General features: G+C 34.6%; 2 protein-coding genes across 2 annotated transcripts; both read left to right on the plus strand.

The window, feature by feature from the left end:
* The first annotated feature begins 930 nt into the window (after positions 1-930).
* LOC138326468 (potassium voltage-gated channel protein Shaw-like) lies at positions 931-5,896 on the plus strand. The gene is made up of 3 exons (XM_069272570.1): positions 931-1,020; positions 3,347-3,649; positions 3,990-5,896. The coding sequence occupies exons 1-3, from the start codon at positions 931-933 to the stop codon at positions 5,133-5,135; spliced, it is 1,539 nt and encodes a 512-aa protein (XP_069128671.1). The 3' UTR covers positions 5,136-5,896.
* Positions 5,897-10,803: 4,907 nt separating this feature from the next.
* On the plus strand, positions 10,804-16,708 carry LOC138326469 (potassium voltage-gated channel protein Shaw-like). Its single transcript, XM_069272571.1, has 3 exons — positions 10,804-10,807; positions 11,020-11,285; positions 11,653-16,708. The coding sequence occupies exons 1-3, from the start codon at positions 10,804-10,806 to the stop codon at positions 12,799-12,801; spliced, it is 1,419 nt and encodes a 472-aa protein (XP_069128672.1). The 3' UTR covers positions 12,802-16,708.
* Positions 16,709-19,462: the final 2,754 nt, after the last annotated feature.

Here is a 19,462-nt window from a genome sequence, read left to right on the forward strand (position 1 = left end):
TGATTGCTTTTTGATCTAACTATGATTATTATACTTTTGTATTCCACGTTAAATCATTACACATTTCCCCTCAGTAGTATTTCTATAACAATTGATCAAATCGATTTTGTTAAATATGACTGAAGGCAAGGCCTTAAAGGGCGCAGCCAAATGTTTCAGTGAACATTAAATTATGCACTGTTAAAAAGTTCAATTTATGGAAATATCGGAGCTGAATTTTCTATTTATTGTTTTATTCATAAATTAACACTATATTCTTGTCCTCCAAACCCAAATTTTGAAGTAAATCCACATAAGAAAAGGAAGAAATTTTTATTTCCGTAACAGATATTCCGTTCTTGGTTAGCTGATTATATTGGAAGATGGTCTGTCACTTGAACGCTGGCATAGAGAGCAATAGCACTGAGCTTCTGCCTGATGAAGGTTACGTTCGTCGGATCATAAAAGCGTTTGAACCGCTTTATTATATAATGAGCTGACTTCAAAGCATCGCATTCACGCTGATGGGATTTTTTACAGTGGGTAAACAATTGCGGCCGCAAACTGAAGCTGTCAGTGTGTTGGATTGAAATTTGAAGAATGAGTTTTTTTATATTTTCATGTATGTATTACCTTAGAAGTGCTTCGTGCCCGAATGGCTGTGCCCTTATCGAAATTGTAATATGTTATATTAATTATGCTATTTCAAATCCTTTCTTTCTTGTCGATTTTTGCATGATAAAGTCACTTTTCACATGGTAGTCTTGTTTATTATTTGTACACTTTCGAATTAAGTCTTATCTAATGCCTTGTCTTTTTGTGTTATTTTCTTTAGAATAATATGTTTGTGATTAATAATTCAGCATATCAGGTTGATATAAACCCCGGAGGATCCCAAAACAACAACATGTTGGACGATAATATTCTAAAAATGTTATTTTGAATGGTATGATGGCGTTTGAGATATCCTATGGTCAGTATGTAGTACTTAAGTTCATGAAGGTACTCGAATCCGAAAACGAAGTGATAATATTCGTGATGGTACGTAAAACCCTTAAAGTTGACGTCATGAAGGTTGAGATATAATATAGTAAATATGTAGCATTTAGTGAGTAAGGAATGTTGTGAAGATTGAGATATTCTTTAGTCAGTATATAGTATTTAGTGAACAAGGAATATGGTGACGGTTAACCCTATAGTCCCTGTTAAAGCCAGAGTACTTTTAAATCGGATGTGGTCTTTTCTCGCCGGAAATTGGTCATTTTTCAGTATTTCATTTTAGTATTATTATTTATAAGTGTTTGGTGAATAATAATATTTAAGATTGTGTAACTGTATCATTAGTGATGTATGTCTTTTGGTTGTGGAAACACATACATCAAGCCAGTATAAGATATAACTCATAATGATTTATACTTTCATTTCTTTGTTCAGGATTTGTACAGAGGCAGACATTATCACGTATGCTTGGAATATTAACAGAAAGTGTTATTTTTTCATGTTTTAGTAAACTACAGTTCAAACACATACCTCGTGAATCTGAAATTAAATCATTATGAACTGGCATGTTGCATCATCTAATATGCTGTCTGCTTATGACCGAAGTACAGTTTTTCGGTTCCAACACGAAATTTAAATGAACAATTCAAACGATTTCCTCCATGTATACTTTTATGAACTAGATCAATCGGATGAACCCTCGGTTTCACATCAGTAGAGTATAGTGACACACGGTGTCGTCTGCTCACGTTTATATCTGAGTTGAACATCACACCACTGCAGTCTGAAATATTAGCAAAACGTCAATTTAGTTTCGTTCACATTTTTGTTACAATCTATTCACTCTCACATAATTGTCGTCTGTGTCTGCGATGATATAAGAATTACACATTTAGAGCATCATCTAGTTTTAGTTTAATTTGTCCCATTTGTTAAATCGATAAAACCGACTCATGTGATGGGGTGGTTCAAATAGTTTATCCGAGGCTTAAAGGCCTCACAGGTGCCAAACCGTCGGACTTTCAAAAAGAAATATTAAATAGAATATGCAAAACTGTAACTTGAAAATTCATGATCAATATATACCAGTTGAATGCTTATTACAATTTAACATTTTTATAGAATATGTTAAACAAAACATGTTATTTCTTCTTTAATTTTATAGTATATATTTTCTTATAATATAGGTTATTATATAAATCACTTGTAATTGGAAATAATTCCCTGTGAACGCCATTTTAAAAAATCAAACCGTCCATTGATTCACAAGAGCAAACCAAATTAAGTTTATTAACCTGTGGTTTCGAATCATAAATTACAATTAGTTTATTTGCACCAAACTTGTCCTATGTTATACCTTGCAGTCCCTAAGGGAACAAATGGTGTATTGTTTGGTACAATAGGCTGACAACACATTAGTTATAAGCAGGCAAACTCACTATTGTCGTATGGAGACACTAATGTCGTCTGCTTTTTTCTCTATATGTGTGAGCATCATATGTAGCACGCCACATTATAATGCCGGTTATTTGTAAGTGCACATAGACTAGAACATCACATTATCTTGTCTTCTTGTTTGAATGATTTACGAAATTGTTTGCTTTTAATTATATATATAAATACATATGATTTCCGCTCCACATTATCATGCACATATAGATTAAATAGTTTACATATCAATACATTTTCATTTTGTAACCTTTAAAGTATTCAAATTTCGCTTTGTTAAAAAAGAGATTACAATGACAGAAAAGAACATTTTGCGTTTGACTTCTTTACCTTTTACTTTCTTTATTTGAAACCCTACAGTTTGTTAAACATAGGTTTGCGTGAGAATTTCTTCTATGTGAGAGTGATCTCCCTTACACCAGCTTAGTGATGTTAAGCTTATAGTGCTACTTTGTATGCTGGAATATTATAGAGACCGCAGAACCAAATGATTTCGCTATATACGATATATTAACGTTTGCCGCTGTCAAGGTTAAATGGAGTTTTCAAGTCTGGTCACCTGTCACTAATTTTGAAGAATGGCATCTCGCATACCTGTGAATAAAAAGAAATAAAGATCTACCATCTTGCTAAACTTTTATGTGGGGGGTGCCATCTTATGTTGAATTCCGCACCAAAAATTGACCAAAATATTCATGAAATTCTAATATTGATTACCTCCCCCTGTCAGACACACACTTGACAGAATTTTAAAATTTCTTTATATATTTTACATCTACATGTATTGCCCAACCCACACATTAAACATTTGAAACTGATGCACCCTGGATACCCAATCAGCAGGCTCCGAAACATTCACCTCTCTATGAAATCTTGTGCCCAAAAGGGGATTTCCAGGAATCTATTTTTGGTTTGATAGTGCTACTTTGTATGCTGGAATATATTTGTCTTTACAGGGGAACTACATGTGCCATTAGAAGTATGTGGTGCCGTGGTAAAGCGAGAGTTGGACTACTGGCATGTGAACCAGTATTGTATAAAGTCGTGTTGCTGGCGACATTACCGTTCTTACATTGAGAACAAGGCAATTCTGGACTCCTTCAACCGCAGTCTGGAGAAAGAACGAGTTCACATCAACATAGACGATTACATTGGATGGAAACGCGTTCAAATGAAGATATGGATGATCTTGGAACACCCAAGGACATCGCGCGTGGCAATGGTATGTTTATACAGAATAGAATGTACCTTTTGAAATAGTTAAATAATTTCACAAATTTCATTTCGTTATTACATTGTATAATTGATTTCTTCTTTTAATTTGGAATCGACATGCTGTTAAGCTTGTCAATGTCGTCTATGGCTTGTTAAAAGACTAAACTGAATCTCCCATAAAGGTGATTTTACTGCCATTAGATTTAAATGCAACTATTACCTGTGATTTTTCTCCAGAATTTATGACCCCGGCTGTTAATAAAACGTCAAATTAATCAAATCAAACTGAGCTATTTTTGAAAGTGAGCTGTGAACATGATTGATAGTCCTACTTGTTCTCATTACAGATATATGGAGTCGTGTCCCTGATGTTTGTGATTGTATCTATCCTCGGCTTCTGCCTAGAATCCTTACCAATGTTGCAAAAGCCCGTTAGAAATATCACTCGTTCCGTAAATGAAACTGGCGGATGTGAAGCTGCTGGTGCACAGGCAATGACTCAAAACGAGGCTCTTAATATACTTGACATCATTTGCACAGTCTATTTTACCATCGAATTGGCAGTCAGATTCTGTTTTGCTCCAGAGAAAATACGATTTGTTCGTTCTATGATGAATATCATTGATTTGTTAGCTTTAGTTCCCCTGTATATGCAACTGCTCATCTTTAATACGGAGAATTTAAATTCATGCTACGTAAATGGGCGGCTTGTGATTGAAATTATGTTCTTGTTAAGAATAGTTAGAATGTTTAGAATCATGCATCTTGTGAAACACTACCAAGCTCTGAAGATAATGGTGTATGCCCTTAAGGCCAGTGTCCAAGAGTTGCTAATGCTGGCTATATTCCTCCTTATCGGCATGCTTGTATTTGCATCCATGATTTACTATGCAGAACGAAAGGACGCCGTGCAACCAAGCGATACTTTCAACTCCATTCCAATTGGATTCTGGTGGGCTCTTATTACCATGACTATGGTTGGTTATGGTGACTTATTCCCCATCCAACCAGTCGGATACGTTGTGGGGGCCGCGTGTGCTGTCAGTGGTGTCCTTATGATGGCACTGACAATTCCCGTAATATCAAACAACTTCACGCTCTTCTATACACATGTTAGATCACGTGGTACAAAGGAGGAGGAGCGTGATAGGTACATAAATAGTATGAGCACGTGCGTGAATAATCCGTTTAGAGAGGATACAGTAATAAGCCAGTCGGAAGAAGATGGATACGGTACAATATCGTTACTGGAAGAGAAGAGAAAACCGTCCAGCGGGTCCGTCATCGAAACGTATATGAATGGTCATGCTGCTACACTCAGGAATTTTCCAGGAAGGAAATCACCAAAATATAAGCACTTCCAAAAGCTGGCGGAGGCTTCCTCTATGAACGACGTGGTTATTCGTAATGCCGAGTACGACTGGCAAAGAACCAATAGTGATAAGGCGCGTTCGGACGACGGGGTGGCTTATAATGGAGAGACAATACTGTAGGTATGATATCACCTATCTAATTTTACCGTGATCAGGAGAACGAACAAGCTGGTATCGCAACAACGATTCTTTCCACACATACAGTAATTGTGGTGTCCATGAAAGTTTAGTTTGTGGATGGTATTTCTGGACGGTTGACATGGATCCTACGCTTATCAAAAGCATCGAATGGCAGATATTTTAAGCACATTTCCAATGCGATACGATATGAATAAAATACGCTCAGACATACAAGAAGAGGGTTTGGCAATAATCTCAAGTTTATCTTTAAGGCTTAAAACATCGAAGACCTTCTTCTGTGAAGGTTAAGGATGATTAAGAAGCCTGGTTAAAACAATCTTAAAGTAATCCACTGTAACCATTACTAGTGATTTTATCTCTAAGATTGTTGCTTTAAAACATAAATGGAAATAGGACTCAACAGTTAAAGATAACTTGAAAACAGATTCACTAATATTAAAATATATTGAGTAATTCAGCTCAATTAACAAGTTGATAGCAATTTTGAATTATTCTTCTATTTACGCTAGAAGTTTAGCTATATATACCATTGACCGATTACCAGGTCGTGTCTATTCATGCCTCATGCTCGCACGTTTTCCTATTCGATGTCGAGGAACTATATTAGCATACACACTAAAAATTAATATGCTGTTTGATGGACAGCTCACAAACCGTCAAATTTGACGATACGATCTTTAAAACAAGGGTTACTAACGTTTAAAATAAAAATAACTTGATTAATGACGCTTGCATATGTGAAGCGAAAAAAACATCCACGTTTGAGTGATGCTTTTTGAATTATTTTATGTTCATATCTGATATTTATATACACGACATATCTGACAAATGTATAACACATGGTGTGCAAGCTTAAATTTGAAATGATATCAGATATAGTGCAACAAACTATGACTTTGGGTCATCACATTTTCAAATTGAACGGAAACTTAAAACAATTCTTCCAGTAGGTGCGAGTGGTACTGTTTATTCCGTATACCTCATGATTTGTACCACTCCTTGTGTATATAACAAAATAAAGAATCAACAGAAATATACTTTAATGTCCCTTCATGACTATAATAAATATGGTTATTATTTAAAGAAGAAAATTTGAACATTGGGAGGAGTGACACAAATTCGTTAGAATAAGACGGAGTAGTAATTTGTTCAGGTATGGACCGTGTTACTAAAAGTATACGATGTACCAATCGCGAAAATGACACCGCGAAATGTTTATACCTGCTTATCTCGAAACTAACATTCAAGTATACAGTCATGTGTCTAAATAATAACATTGTAAATTGACAACAAACGTTACATGAAAAGAATGTCAATCTCAATGCGTTACATGTAAGACGGGCTGAGGCACAGAAATACACACGTATATATCCCCATCTCACGAATCAAATGGCATTGTTTGTCAGGTATGTTAAAATTGATTTAGATGTTAAAATTGACTTAGATGTGATATGCATACCTTATGGTATCCCTAATATCTTATTTTGCATTGGTTAAGTAATATGTTTTTAGGTACATTTTTCAGCCTAGTATACTTTGTATCCACTAAATGTGTTTTCACTACTGCTATTTATGGCGGTAAGAACTTTGTATGTAATGTTTAACTTTGAAATGCTAACAATTCTCCCCTAGCCAATTGATGTAATTTCTTAGAAAAATAATACCATATAGCGGCTCATTTTCGCGGGTCAAAAATTTCTCGAATTATTATTTTCAAAAATAAACATTTTGCGTTCTGGCTATTGTGTATATATTTCGTGTTCAATTTTCATAATTTTTAATGGATTTTAATTTTCGTGAACAAAATATTGTTCCGCGAAATTGCAAAAATATTATCTCCGATAAAACTATCGACTTATCTAATAACCAGCCGTGCCAAAGCACCAGAGAGTATTCACGCATATTGTTTGATTTGCCACTGCTTTGATGTACATATTTATACAATATTATAAATGTAAAGATTCCATTTAAAACAAGACCATCTTCTTTGGAAATTTTAATGCGTTGTCAGTGTTCATTTTTACACTCTTTCTGTGTTTAATCAATAATCCTCGTATATCGCCATGATTCAAACAACACATTTTACGATGTACTCTTAGCATTGTGTGAACTGTAACTGGTCAACATCAAGCATTTATAGTTGTCTCAATACGTGTTTAATCGTGAACAGTAACTTGAAAAATATAAATTCGTTAAAATGCTTATTAGATTCAGAGACCTTTACACATTAAGCCCTTCCGTCATCGATATTTGTGAGTTGATGCCGATTGTTATGTCATTAGTTTTCGTGATAAAACTGTGACGTTTACGTAGAAGACTACAACGCGTTTTTCCAGGAATTATAATTCCCTATGCTGCATTATAAAAATAGATAAATCTTTGCTGAGTTGTAGTGTGTAACCAAATGCATATATATATATAAAAAAAAAAAAAATATATAAAAAAAAAAAAGCTGCTTGCTCAATGTGTATTTTAAACAGCTTGTGTATATTTGACTTATGGCGGCTAAATCGTTGTATATTTAACATGTAATGGATACTTGTTTTACGTTGAAGGAACAAAGCTTAATAATTACATCCAATGGCATGTGTAATAACCGTAAATCATTGATTTTATCTGTATATAAAATTTTGTCCGATTTCACGTGCGGCCTATGCATTTTTAAAGTGTTATCTGAAAATCAGCTGTCGGCGTTTTTCTTCGATACCAATGTTACACAGATGTGTGCATTGTAGGATAATTCAGTAGATGGTAAAATGTTGTATATATACATGTACTTGAAAAGAAAGGGTTTTGTACACTGTCTCAATTACTAAAATGTTTACCTGGTTTTGAAATGTTTAGAACGAAATCCGATTAAGGTGATCAGAGAGTAAACTCATGGCCGGTGCCCATCGCTACTTGACCATAACTTCACAGACAAATCTTGATGCAGTTTTCAAACAGTGTTTCTGGTCTGTTAAAAGTGTTTTGCTCTACAATAAACCTGTATTTCTTGTGTGGATAACTTTCACCGAACATTTCTATTTGTAGAAGTTAAAATATATCACATGTTTGAAGAATTTAAATCCAAATTGATGATGTTTGATCAAAATGGGAGTAGACTCTGTGATGTTTTTCAGGAACAATAATTGAAAAAAGCGGAGTAGTAATGAAAAGCGATTAAAACAAAACTACAAAAATGTTGGTATGTATTCTATAAAAGTAATAACAACAACCTAAAAGTTAATAACCTTTCTTAATTTCATAACCTGAATTAGACTTTAATATTAAATTCAATCGCCAACAGTGAAAACCATTTCTTTTTTAACTTTCGATTTACATTAACATATTAGTTACGACATTACTTCAAATATCCCTTGATATGTACCCCTGTAAGTTCTGTTTTTGACCTTGTAAAATTTATATTTAAAAGTATGAAGGATAGCAAAATTTTTAAAACTTTAAAACATTCGATAACGCATTTGCTACTGTTTTGTCCCATTTTTCTTAAATCATAATATTGGTGCGTTTTTACGAGTAAAGAATCGCTTTGTTAAATAATACGGTATTATAGTGCGTTTATCAACATTGTTATTTACCCCTGGATACACATTTGAACTCTACTTTTTCCAAGTGTAGAATTTTGATTTTTCAGGGGTGAACGTTAAAATGTCCCTATATCGCGAGTATGAATATGCCAATACTATGTAGTTCGCGAATTTGAATCGTGTTTTCTAATGTGATAATGTACTACGTTTGTTTATCTTCTATTCAACTGCATTTCTAAATGTGGTAATGTAGTAAGTTCATCTTTTTCTTTTAAAGCCCTTTAAAGCACAAATTCATGGCACAACCGTAACGTTTATTTGTAAGCGAGAACAGAATATGAATGTGATATCCATTGATCATATCGTAAACATGACCTCGAGTCATACATTTGATAAAAAACTACTTTCGGAACTGTAGAAACATTGATAACTAATTTATATTTGTTTTGTCTTACTTTACGAACTACTTTATTGTTTTTGCATCAACAACTGAAGGCATAATTAAGACACCTTGATAATCCTATAATGAGCGACAAAAATACAGTGTTACATTGAACATACGGAAATCTGAAAAAATGAAAATAATACAACAATTGATATTTTTGTTATCATTATGCAAAGGAATACAGTGCCGTATAGTTGAATAGATATGCACTTCCTTGCGTTTTTTAGTTTATACCATGCATTCTAAATTTATTGATACAATTCCTTCATCATTTTTTTCACAAGAAAATGTCTAGTAAGGAGACATATATAATGTTTTCTTTCAATTAATTTATTAAAGCAGAGTTTAATGGCTTCATATTTATGCTCTAACAATATTTACATATGCATCCTTTGCGTGGTACACATAACATCATATGTATCAGTAGTTATTATATTTAATATGTCTGTGTGTTATCAATTCAATGTATCCATACATTTTATTATAATATCGTATTAAATCGAAAACGTTCGAGACAGCGTATCTATTGATTTCGAACATGTGTATCCAAATGGCAAAATAATAATTTTGGACGTAATTGTTCAAATTAAGATCGATTTATGTTAATCATTTTTGTGTTTTGTTTGTTTGTTTGTTTGTTTGATTTATTAACGCCCTATTAACAGCTATGGTAATGTACGGACGGCCTCCCATGTATGCGGTGTGTTGCGTGTATGTTGTATTTGTTTTCATTTCTAACAGCAGTGATATATGTGGAAATGAACGTAATGTAGTTGAACCTACACAATATGAAACTGATTTGGTTACATTGTATATCTATAGATGCAGTTTCATAATTTGAATAAGTTTGAATATGTTTTCTCTAAAATGTGTTACGATGATGTTGCAATATCAGACATTTCTAATCGATACGATTCACTGGCTTAGTGCTACAATGGCCGTTATTTGTTTTAATATATTTTCACCTTTAGCTTTGATTTTTTTTCAATAATCTTTTTTCGTTTGTTTAAGTTGATTAATTAAATACGAGGTACACCTCAATGTCTTATTAACCATTCAAATCATTGAATAAAATAAACAATATCACTTAAATTACAGATAAAAGAAACATATTTAGCAAGTTCATTACGTGTACCATAGTTGTTTGTTACATTACAATATAACTACTGTGCGAGTACTCTTTCTTTTTAATCATTACACCATTTTGCTATCATATCATATTGTACCTGTTGCAGGCCAATGTTATATTTCACTTTTGTGAATAAATTTAAAGCTATTAACTGCAAAAATGCGTGGTCTTTTTTATTTTCAACAACGTTGCATTCCTTATATACCATATTATGCCTCTCAGAACATTTATTTTGCCGGTTACAAGGAGATTGTTTCAGTCGCTATGAATATTATTCTCTACGCATTGGTGATATATTTGAGAACGTAACGTCGGTAAATACTGGAGTTAGATAGTCTTTCTATTTTGAACACGACTTCGGTCTAACTTCGACTTTTGTGCTGAACGGAAGATATTGATAGCTATTCTTATTTAATGTGCACAAGTATTTTGGCATATCTAACGGGAAAATCACTACACTGTTTTCATATTGACGAGAAATGAAAAACTTTCTTAATAATGAAATAGAAATGGACTTGTCTGACTGAAAGAAAGGAGAGGGGCATGAGTGAGAAAGAATATAATGAAATAAGGAAAACAGAAAATGACGGTTGTGGTGACACGTTGCAAATAGAATTATCACAAGTATTGTTAGTAGTGTTAGGTCAATTTAATTTGGCAAACCTATATCGATTTAGGTACATATTTGTTGCATTTGTTGTTACAAACATACAATGTTATAAAGTCATGTTAAAAATACTATCGTATATTTTCCTACAGGGGAACTGCATGTGCCATTAGAAGTATGTGGTGCCGTGGTAAAGCGAGAGTTGGACTACTGGCATGTGAACCAGTACTGTATAAAGTCTTGCTGCTGGCGACACTACCGCTCTTACATCGAAAACAAAGCCATTCTCGACTCCTTCAACCGTAGTTTGGAAAAAGAGCGAGTTCAGATCAACATTAATGAATACGAGGGATGGAGACGTCTACAAATGAAAGTATGGCTGATTCTGGAACATCCACGGACCTCGCGTGTGGCCATGGTAAGTCCGTCATAGAGATTTATAGTTTAAATACACAAGTCTTAATAGACTTATTATTTAAAAAAAAAGATGTTTAAAAGTTTAATAACTTAATTATGTCACTAGGTAAATTTTCCTTTCCAATTTAAATAAAAATCTGCCTTAAATTTAGCCAATAGGATGTATTTTAGATATTCATAATGGTCTCAATATCAGTTTAATGTCAAATATTCTATCATAATTTTTAAGAAAAGTAAGATTAGCTTTATCAAGTTTTGACAACTGGGTCTTAATAATGTGCTAATTCTTCGCGGTAGTATTGATGAATATCCCAGATTATATTTGACAAATCACACTCTAATGATATAAAGAACATGTGATTTTTTAGGTATATGGTATCGTGTCTCTCCTGTTCGTCGTAGTTAGTATCCTGGGATTTTGCCTAGAATCACTTCCGATGTTGAAGAAGCCATTAAATTTGAAGAACATTACCTCGAACGGTAATACAACCAGTGGATGTGATGGATCCGGATCTACAACGCAAGTCATGACTCAAAACGAGGCTCTCAACATTCTTGATATAATTTGTACAGTTTATTTCACAATTGAATTGGCGATCAGGTTCTGTTTTGCTCCAGAGAAGATGAAATTTGTTCGCTCCATGATGAATATCATCGACTTGTTAGCGTTAGTTCCTCTGTATATGCAACTTATCTTCAATACCGACACTTTGCAATCATGTTATGTAAACGAACGGCTTGTGATTGAAATCATGTTCTTGTTAAGAATAGTTAGAATGTTTAGAATCATGCATCTTGTGAAACACTACCAAGCTCTGAAAATTTTGGTGTATGCCCTTAAGGCCAGTGTCCAGGAGTTGCTCATGCTCGCTATATTCCTCATCATCGGCATGCTTGTATTTGCATCCATGATTTACTATGCAGAACGAAAGGATGCTGTTCATCCAAGCGATACTTTCAACACGATTCCAATGGGTTTCTGGTGGGCCCTAATTACCATGACTACAGTTGGTTACGGTGACGTATTCCCCACCCAACCAATCGGATACGTTGTAGGGGCCGCGTGTGCTGTCAGTGGCGTACTTATGATAGCACTGACAATTCCCGTAATATCAAACAACTTCACGCTCTTCTACACGCACGTGCGATCACGTGGTACAAAGGAGGAGGAGCGTGACAGATACAGAAATAGCATGAGCACGTGCGTAAATAACCCCTTTAGAGAGGATACTGCAACAGTGAATTCGGAGGAGGATGGGTATGGAACCATTTCGTTATTAGACGAAAAAAGAAAATCGACAGATTCGGTTATAGATACCTATATGAACGGACATGCAGCTCTTAAACACTTTCCTGGTAGAAAATCGCCGAAATACAAACACATCAAAAAGATTCCAGAAGCAACTTCGTTGAACGATATGATCATTCGCAATTCGGATTTCGACATCTGTGGTCCTGAAAGTGATAAAGCTCGATCAGACGACGGAGTGGCTTATGCTGGGGAAACGTTACTGTAAAGCAACACATACAACTATTTGTTTCTGTTCTTTTCTCCATTTACAGGCTTTACTTTGATTCCATCCAACTCGAATATGTTTTGTCATAAGACCTCAACTAATTTGGCCTTATAGTGTAATCGTGTACTACAAATAACAAGGATAGTACTGTAACAGCCGACCGTCCGTCCTCCCATTGCTAAACGAGTCACTTACATTTTATCAGGGTCACTAATAGAATGTAAAACTAGTCATTCATTAGAGGTTGACGGAACGATTTAGACCCTTTTTGCATAAGTACACAAAAACGAAGGCTTTATGTCGTATGGTAAAGTAGAATCACCTCTTTTCTGAATTAAACTAAAATCATATTTGAAAATACGAACAAAGATTAGTGAAATGTATTACCCAACATTACAATTTGCACGCTTTCGCTCTTGTATTTGAAATATAAAAGTGAAATGATGAATTAAGGGAATGTGTATACATTTGTGATATATTGTGTAAAATTTAATTAATGTAACGACTGAATTGTAACATTTAAAGGAGTTGTAAAAGTTACACCGTGCAGTACGACGTACTGAGCATGTAAAATATTTCTTTGAAAAGAGGTTCTACATTAATTCTTTATCCGAAGGTTTTATTGAACTAGTTAAAATGCTCTTTATGTAAGTTTAGATGGCATGTGGACGTTAGCGCTAGGCGTGTTCAGCCTCGTAATACTATAGGTAAAGAGCTTTGTAAACGGAAGATTCTCAGAGTGACAAGGATTCAATTTGAGAAAGGGTATTTGATAATAAATTGCATTCGTTATTGAAGCTTGATGTATTGACATGCGAGTACGAGACCTTATTCTCACAACGTTTGAAAGTAGATCTGATCACATTCCAGTATGGGTCGCGTTCTAGTGATCTACACTCCTTTACTTTAATTAATCGACTGAAAACGACATTTCGTTCTGTTGTGCTCATTGGGCAAAATGACTACATACACGAAATGATTATAACAGTTCATGCAAACTATTTCGTCCTTGTCAAGGAATTTGAAGGAAGTAATTTGATTGGTCAATCTAAAAGGTCACCAGAAAGTGACCTCAAATGATTTCCATAACATGGTGTAGTGCTTATTCCTTCAATCAATCAGATTTATAAAACAAAATAGGATAATGCAAGTTTGTTCCCGAAAATGTGTGTTAAATCCTTTACTACGACACAATCCGACGTAATTACTGCTGTGTAAGCATGCCAAACATATTTGTTTAATTATCACTGTTTTCATACTATAAGTGTTTTGAAGAGTGTTATAAATTTGTCTCGTTACATATGTGGTAGGTCGGAACAGTATTTTCCTGAACCAATTTGTTGTTCGAAATTTTCGACATGGTCAAAACATTTGCAATCACATGTTTGATATCTCATGAACATGTTTTATCCGTTTGTATGTGTCCAATATATTCACAGATAAGATAATGCTTGCTCAATGTGTCTTCAGAATTTGCTTATTTTTACTGTTATAAAAGGCGGCTACATATCTCACTTCTGACATCTTGTATCCTGTAAATATATATACGTAATGAAATATACGAGTTTCGTGTAAAACACTTGTAAATACATAGAAATTTGTCAAATATCACTTGCGGCCTATGCAAAATAACGTCACTGCACAATTATTTATTATAGATTCACTAATTTTACACCCCATGAATAATATTCGCTATGTGAAAATGAGTATGTTTTATTGTATTAATGAAACTGATTATCTTAATTGTGAAACTGGTTAAGCTTCATCAAATTGTAAACGTTTGTATCTCATTGAATTTGTTTTCCGTGTACTCTAGTTGTACCACATTTATTTGTATTGTTAACAACATGTTTGTGTTTTCATGAAAGCATGCATTTGGCCTAAAATTAACTTTGTTACATTTGTACATTTGCACTATTAATTCATTATAATAGCATTAACCATTTCACATATCATGCCAGTCCTTGAGGATAATTTACCCTAGTAATGTCCTATAATTATTTCCGGATAAATGTAATTTGACATTTACGTACAGGAAAACATCACTTAAAACGCGTCCTTCTTGCGACTAATTAATTTGGTATAGTGTCGTTTTGAGACATACATACATAAAGAAAAGGGCAAGCGGCAAGATATAAATAGAACTGTACCTATTATTAAAACAAATTTCTTTATAGAAATTAAACATTTTAATAGATATGTCATACAAAATTTAAAAAAAAAAAAAAAAAAAAAAAAAAAAAAAGTTGAATGGGAAATATCGTATCTGCATGATTGTGTTAACATAAATTGGGAAATCATTTTAGTAACCATACAGGAAAAAACACAATGCCAAGATTGATGGAACTGAAGAGAGATCTTTTGATTTAAAAATAAAATGTATGTAACGTAATCGAAAGTCCACAAAAAATGAATAAACTTGAAGATATGAACGTTTCACAGGAAATATCACTTTACTGTTGAAAATGCCGCATCAGACTCAGTATCATTGAAACATACGTGCTACGCTAATTACGCCAGGAACTTGCTGCACATTCAGCGATTTCATTGATAAGTCAGTATTGAAAAAAAATGATTAAGATCAGAAATGTTTAACTGTTCAATTTATGGAAAACTATTACTAAATCTTACTATAGAAAGACTTTTTACTCAGTTTATCCTAACCACACCAACATTTCTGATAAATATGGGTTGATATTCATTTTTATATTTGCTAAACGTTACGGATGACGGGCCATATTATTATCGATTTCTTGCGTGATTCATCATGTGAATAGTTACATATAAAAACAGTTTGTATTACACATACTTCTGTTTTGTAACGAAATGAACTTTGAGGTTCGTAAATGACAGTTTACATACAGATAGGTGTAGACGACATTTCATTTTTCTTCATCCGTGTCTTTGTCAATTTAACGATCTTCTATTCATACTTGTTTATCAATGTGCATGTTTTGTTCCAATCGCCATACATTGTGTATGGTATTATCCGTTCTATATGCATTTTAAGAAAATCCAATAATTAATTCCGACCTGAACGAAGCTTTCAAACTATTGGTCATTGATGTCAGAATTAGTATTGAACTGATTATTCCATTAACACTCATATTCTTTGCTAAAGAAAACGATTACACAATGACTGAATCCCCATTATGTGGACCTACATACATATATATTGTATTCAGTTATGAATATTTTACATAACTATGTCATGTTAATAATGCTTTCAAAGGCCACAAAATAGATTTGCGAAAATAATCACCGCGAATAAGACCACCCAGTAAATCGCGAATTTTACACTCGCGAAATTTAACAACTATACAGTGTTTAGCATGAATACTACTAATATCCTCCAGACAAGGTTTGACTCAGATTTACGTGACGAGTAGCCTTTTAAACTACCAAGTAAATCATACAAATAAGCTAATAATTACGATGGTCTCTTTGGTATTAAAGTTCTTGAAATAAGGATAAAATTGATAACAAATTAACGATTATTTAAAGAGTACACAAAAAACTCAAAAGATTGATATTGTTACTTACATGCAAAATGAATTAAAGATCATTAGTAAGGCTTTGTTCTCTGATATGACATAATTAGAGTTTGTGTTTATATAAAATGTTAATTGTACAAAATTAATCAAATAGTATAATAAATTCAGACATGGAAGTGATCAATTCTAAGCAAAAATCTAGGTTTATATGCTATACTTAGACCGCGTTAATCTATCTTTGTTTTGCACATACCACAATTACGTGTAGTTAATCAGTGTACTATTCCATGTTCCATCGTGGGAGTCTTGTTTCCCTTTTGTATGTTCACATAAATTTTACATTTACGTTTCATAAAAAATTTGTTTTACAATTTTGCGAGCAAATGTTTCAATATCACTTTTGTGAATAAAGGTCAAGCCATCATTGCATGCTGTTGTAGTGTTTTTGTGAATAACACCGAGGGTGATGTAGTACGGATATTCTAGTACCACAACCCCTGAGAAAACTTATCTTGTGCCACAAACATTGATACTACGAATATGCGAGAAATTGAGAATTGATTCAGAAAAGAAATTGTAATGATGAAACTGAAGCCCTGAAGGCGACTGAGTTTTTTCGAATAAGACTAAAAATTAGATAAAACAGGTACCAGTGTTCAAACTGTACATATTATAGTGCTATCCCACAACACCACATTACGTCAAAGACACCGAACAACACACCCCGAACCTGTACATAATCATGGTAACGAGTAACGTATTAATTCTAATTAACTCATTCGTTTTGTGCTGAGCGTTCAGCAGACGACGAAACTATTGATTATATAGAATACGGTGTGTCTTGGCCAAACAAAATGTCGTGTCAAGGAAGGAAAATAATAGGGAGAAAAAAGTCATTAAGATGGAAGAGAAAGGTAAAATCCTAAATTTAGTTGCATTTTTAATTATTGGATGCCATACATACAGGCTATCAAATGACATTACGGGCATAAAGTCACACACAAATTCAGCTGTAGTAATGATTTTTTGTTTGTTTGATTCATTAACGTCCTATTAACAGCTATGGTCATGTAAGGATGGCCTCCCATGTATGCAGCGTGTTGCATGTATGTAGTGCGAGGTGTGTGTTTTGGGAGACTGCGGTATATTCGTGTTGTGTCTTCTTGTATAGTGGAACTGTTACCCTTTTTATAGTGCTATATCACTGAAGCGTGCCGCCGAAGACACCAATCAACACACCCCACCCGGTCACATTATACTGACAACGGGCAAACTAGTCGTCCCATTCCCGTTATGCTGAGCGCTAAGCAGGAGCAGAAACTACCACTTTTATAGACTTTGGTGTGTCTCGGCCAGGGGACAGAACCCAGAGCCTTCCTCACAGGGGCGAGCGCTCAACCAAAGGCCAAAAGTGAGGTGGTGTCAAGGGAGACTCTAGGAAGAACAAAGTAATTTGTTTGTTTGTTTGTTTGTTTGATTTATTAACGTCCTATTAACAGCTATGGTCATGTAAGGACGGCCTCCCATGTATGCGGTGTGTTGCGTGTATGTTGTGCGAGGTGAGTGTACTGGGAGACTGCGGTATGTTCGTGTTATGTCTTCTTGTATAGTGGAACTGTTGTCCTTTTTATAGTGCTATATCACTGAAGCATGCCGCCGAAGACACCAAGCAACACACCCCACCCGGTCACATTATACTGACAACGGGCAAACTAGTCGTCCCACTCCCGTTATGCTGAGCGCTAAGCAGGAGCAGAAACTACCACTTTTATAGACTTTGGTGTGTCTCGGCCAGGGGACAGAACCCAGAGCCTTCCTCACAGGGGCGAGCGCTCAACCAAAGGCCAAAAGTGAGGTGGTGTCAAGGGAGACTCTAGGAAGAACAAAGTAATTTGTTTGTTTGTTTGTTTGTTTGATTTATTAACGTCCTATTAACAGCTATGGTCATGTAAGGACGGCCTCCCATGTATGCGGTGTGTTGCGTGTATGTTGTGCGAGGTGAGTGTACTGGGAGACTGCGGTATGTTCGTGTTATGTCTTCTTGTATAGTGGAACTGTTGCCCTTTTTATAGTGCTATATCACTGAAACATGCCGCCGAAGACACCAAGCAACACACCCCAACCGGTCACATTATACTGACAACGAGCAAACCAGTCGTCCCACTCCCGTTATGCTGAGCGCTAAGCAGGAGCAGAAACTACCACTTTTATAGACTTTGGTGTGTCTCGGCCAGGGGACAGAACCCAGAGCCTTCCTCACAGGGGCGAGCGCTCAACTCAAGGTCAAAAGTGAGGCGGTGCCAAGGGAGGCATTAGGAAAGATAAAGTCAGTTAGGAAGAAGAGAAAACTAGGAAGAACAAAGTAATTTAGGGTGAAAGAAAAGATAAGATCCTAAATTTAGTCGCCATGTAACAGTTCATGCATACACAAGCTTACGTAAGCTGGTTGTTATAATGGTAATACTTGTTTTTCATATTTAAATTTTGAGGTACGAAAGTCGCAACAGCTACGCCATAACCATACATTGATGTATGCTAGCCTAAATCAATTCATAGCCACGGTTTTTAATAATTTTGTTTTCTTATGTTCTTATCGGACTATTAATTTAAACCATAATATACTAGATCAGGATTGTTTTCTAGAGCAAGAAACATGGCATGAACATTATTAAACATAGAGAAGAAAATGTTCTGTTTTTACTAAAGATATGAAAGATTATCTAGCTTGTTTAAAAATAAGTTTAACTCATCTCAATAACAATGCCATGCCCGTTTCAAATGTTAAAGTGAACAGTCGGGCAAGGATGGCTAAAGTCGGTAAAAATGGTGTGAATGTATCCAGTATCATTTCTTATGAAATGGAAAAATAAAATCTCTCGTCAAAATCTGTCTGCGTACGAAGAAATTAATTTAAAGTATGGAAATTCTAAAACGTCCTCGCATTTCCACGCAGCCTCGCTTTGAATGCTTTCAACTTTTCTTTACTTTAATGGTCAGAACTGAGAAACTAAGCAGAACTTGACCGTCGTATTAATATGTGAGAACGTTTGGAAGGCCAATGAACGCATTTAGACTGGTTTTCTTTGCCCGACTATTCACTTTAAATTGTATGACAATTTATTTACATTAATATTTTCAAGACATTTGTATTTAAAGCAGCTCGATCT

The sequence above is a fragment of the Argopecten irradians genome, chromosome 6, assembly GCF_041381155.1.
Source record: "Argopecten irradians isolate NY chromosome 6, Ai_NY, whole genome shotgun sequence".
Taxonomy (NCBI): domain Eukaryota; kingdom Metazoa; phylum Mollusca; class Bivalvia; order Pectinida; family Pectinidae; genus Argopecten; species Argopecten irradians.